Source organism: Cibotium barometz, chromosome 18 (assembly GCF_041138505.1).
Source record: "Cibotium barometz isolate CiBa-2024 chromosome 18, ASM4113850v1, whole genome shotgun sequence".
Lineage (NCBI taxonomy): Eukaryota > Viridiplantae > Streptophyta > Polypodiopsida > Cyatheales > Cibotiaceae > Cibotium > Cibotium barometz.
Window position 1 is genome coordinate 33,227,873 of NC_141063.1, and position 4,128 is coordinate 33,232,000.

Below are 4,128 nucleotides of genomic sequence, written 5' to 3' on the forward strand. Positions count from 1 at the left end.
CATAATCCTGGTCCCAAAACATATTTTGATGTCATCTACTATGGTCTTCTACAGGTTTGCTAGAAACCCTCAACCAGTGAATTGAAAAGCCTTGAAGCCTTGTGCAAGAACTCTCTGTGGGTAGCCCTCAACTAGTGAATTGAGAAGCCTTGAAGCCTTGTGTAGGAACTTTCTATGGGTAGGAGATGCATGTACCTACAAGATCCCCAAAGTTGCTTGGCACAGCTGTACGAGACCAAAAGACGAGGGTGGACTAGGAATCCCTAGACAGACTTGCTGGGAAATGGCTTATTAGAAGTTTATTGTATCGTGAGGAAGACTGGGCCATCCTCCTGCATAAGAACCGACACCTCTACTCAGTCACAAAGGTTTCAAAAAGTGGATAAACCTCCCCACTATCCCTTCATTCTTTGGCCTACTCCAAATCACTTCGAAGGGTAATCCCTTGATCAAATCACTCTAGAATGGATAAACCTCCCCACTATCCCTCTATTCTTTGGCCTGCTCCAAATCACTCCAAAGGGCAGTCCCTTGATCAAATCACTTTGGAGAATGGCTGGATCAGGATCAAGCATAGATCTCAACTGGTAGATGACATTTGCTTCAAATACCATATCCTTCATCTAGACTCAATCTGGTTTTCCCTACAGCAGTTGAATAACTCCATACTTCTAGATAGATAATATGAATAGAGCTCACAAACTCCACAAAAAGGGACTAAGTACTTGGGTTGACCTTTGGGACTGCAAGCTCTAAAAATGGATTGATCCAAAAACACTTCAGTCCTCTTTTAGAATCAATGGAGAAGACATAGCTCTAAAACAACATAGAATAAACATCTGGGAGGTTGATACAACCAGCCTTATACAATGCAAACGGTGCTTCACACTGAGAAGCATTAGGTGGGACTTCTCTGAATGTATTCTCCCAATCCCCCCCCATGGTTGATCTTAGGCCACCTATACACATCAAGTTGAATAATAGATATCATATCCTATGGGACAAAAAACAATGGAATTTTAGATTCTCGAAGATATGGTCTCCCATCATCCCCTACACTAGGCCCTTTGGATAAACTCTAGACCACTTAAATTAGGATTAGGGAACGCGGGGTGCACACGATGCAAAAAGTCTGAAGAGACCATTAGCCATCTCATCACTTGTGAGTTTAACAGGGAAGCTCTAAAATTCCTACACTGTTGCATTCAGTTGTCTCATCCACAGGAACTAAGCTAGAAAGAGTTGCTATTGGGTGAAGCCAATGGCATGTCGACTGTACTTTGGAATTTAATACACATGCTGAATATCTTTGGGATGTTTGGATTAACCAAAATGCATGTGTTTTTACTAAATCATACCTCAACATTGTGTTGGAAGGTTTATCTATGCAGATGAGACAAGGAATTGAGACTGCTTTACAACTATGTCAAGCATAGAAGCTGGTCCATGAATCTGATGAAATAATCAAAGTCTAGGAAGCGAAAGAAGATTGCTTTAGGAAAAAAGTGCTGGCCTATGAGGAACTATGCTCCAAGATTTGAGAGGTGGTTGAAAAAGAACGTGGACTGATGCAAAAAGACACTGAACTTGTGTCTTTTATTAGGAACATTAATCTTCTTAAAGGGGACTTGTAAAGCAGTTCTAAGTTATGGTGTAAAAAGACCAAATCTCTCGGTTATATGAATGCATTTTTCTTTTTCTAAGCTAGTATAAATGCCGCCCTTAAAAAAAGAAAAAGACGGGAAGATATAAAAACCTTGGTTTTATCAAAAGATTAAAAACGTCTAGCAAGACACCTCGAGCCTTGCAGACAATTACATTACAGCATTCACCATCAAAGGCGGCATCGTGTACGGTCACCGGTGTGATTCTTTTCTTCTTTCTTTGCTGAGCTGTGTCGGGATTGATTAAATTTCTTTCGCTTGGCAGTGCTGAAAGCAGAGTCTGGCGCTTTTGAGATCATTTACCCTTTTCAAGCACATCGTACAGAACAGGGGCATCAGGATCAGGGCAAAGATGGGTGATCTACAGAAGTGAATAGTTTTCGAGATGTGGGTTCTCAATAGCTGATTGTGGGCACTTTTGGAAGGGTTGTTGTGGGCAGTGGGCACTTCTGCAACTTCCAAGGGTTATTGTGGGGCGCTTCTGCAAGGGTTATTTTGGGCACACAGTAGCTGATTGTCTGCAAGGGTTCTTGTGGCCACTCAGCATATGGTTCCTGGGAGCACTCAATAGAAAGCTGTCGGCTTCTTGTAAGATTGTTGTGAGCACCAACAAGGGCACTCGCTCCATAGATATTTGTGGGCACTTCTGCAGGAAAACCTGATAGATATTTGCTGGAAAATGGCCAAGACCAAAAGGAAGCATCTGGTTGCCATAGCTGCCAAGAAAAAACAGAGGCATCTAGCTAAACATGACGTTAAACCAGACCCAATAGCGAAATCATCACCAACTTTGCCATCTCATATAGAGCAAGGGCGTCAACCTGAACATGCTGTGGATCCAGAATCATCACCGGATTTGCCATCTCTTCATAAACAAGGGCATCGATCTAATCATGATCTGGAGACAAATCCAGTAGCACAGTCATCGCCAACTTTTCCATCCCATCATGATGATAGTGAAAGTGATAGCGATTCATGGGTCGAAGTCAGAAAACAGAGGGTTATCATCATCATCCCTCCCCTGCCGAAAGCTCAGCCAACACCCAGGATTGCAAATCAGGAGACAGTAAGCCTGTCCAAGGATGCTATCAGAAACCCTAAAAGGAAAAGTAGCGGAAAGCCTGATCATGGCAAGGCTAAAGGGAATCTGTCAACAAACACTGCAGTTTGTCGCACAGAAAAAGTAACAGATGCACATGTCTCATCAAAAGATGTACATCATTACAAAGGAGAGGCTAAACCAACCGTTGCTCCAGTGGTGATCAATAACGTAAGGCAAGTTGGTACTAAACAAAAATGGAAGAGTGGCAACAGTATGCTGAACAAGGAGAGCAAAAGGAAAAGGTCGGCTAGTCGTTCTACTAGAAAAAACTTTTACACAGCTGATCCACCTATATCTAGCATGGATATTTTATTGGCATCGGCACTCAATGGAGACCATGACGGTTTTAGATCCTGGCAAGACAGATTGCATCAGCACAGTGACTTCTTATTAGCTAGAAGCACTCAAGAGGACGCTTCTCTAGACACAGCTGACAGCAGCATTCAACCAAAAAGATTTTCTTCTGTGATGAAGAATGGCACAAGACCATCTCTAGGGAGTGACAAAGCACCATGGAGGCATGCTACAAAAATGAGAACTTCACTTCGTATGCCTGCACACCCCGACTTGATCAGAGACCACAGAAAGCCCTTGACACCCAAGAGCCTTCACAAGCAACACGCTACTTTTCTCAGTGTTGATGTGTATGAGAATCTGCTGAGTACAGACTCTATGGATAGGGAAGAACAGGCATATAGTTACTGCAGCCGTGTTCCTTCCGTTCTAACAGCCAATCAAGCTTTTGAAGTGTGGACACTAAAGAAACAGTTGGAGAAAGCAGGTGGATTGAGGAAATGGCTGCATTCTGTTGGGCTTGATCAATTCATAGACGGTTTTGAAAGGAGAATATGGAGTGAAACAGAGCTATTGCAGCTTACCATGGATGATCTGAAGACGATGGGTAAGTCTGCAGTAGGACCAAGAAGAAAACTAATTTGGGCTCTTAATCATCTAAGCCAACAGCTAATCTGATAAAAAGCTCATCTAAGCCAGTTTCTCTCTTCTTGGCCCTGAAATATGAGGTTGTACATCATTTACTAATCCATTAAGTCATCAGTGTACTAGATAGCCAGATTGGTTGGCTAAGTGTCTCAGCTGACAAGGTACTTGTTCCATAATAAAGTTAGTCTCTTATTTTTATGCTCCTTTTTGTTGTGGGGTTGTGTCAAGGCTGGTCACTTCTCTTTTAATTGCAGATGAACCAAGGCCATTATTATACCTTAGTCACTCCCCGATGTTGCACTTTTTATCACCAGCATGGATGCGCATGCCATACTTCTGGAGAATTATGAAAGAGTATGGAGTCTTTTTTGGTAAAAGGACAGCAGTGTGAGGGTACGGGTTGCACAAGAAGTAGTTTAG

General features: G+C 42.6%; 1 protein-coding gene across 1 annotated transcript; it reads left to right on the forward strand.

Moving 5' to 3' along the window:
• Nucleotides 1–1,790: 1,790 nt before the first annotated feature.
• On the forward strand, nt 1,791–3,909 carry LOC147629224 (uncharacterized). Its single transcript, XM_086812480.1, has 2 exons — nt 1,791–1,850; nt 1,930–3,909. The coding sequence occupies exon 2, from the start codon at nt 2,344–2,346 to the stop codon at nt 3,736–3,738; it is 1,395 nt and encodes a 464-aa protein (XP_086668606.1). The 5' UTR covers nt 1,791–1,850; nt 1,930–2,343; the 3' UTR covers nt 3,739–3,909.
• Nucleotides 3,910–4,128: the final 219 nt, after the last annotated feature.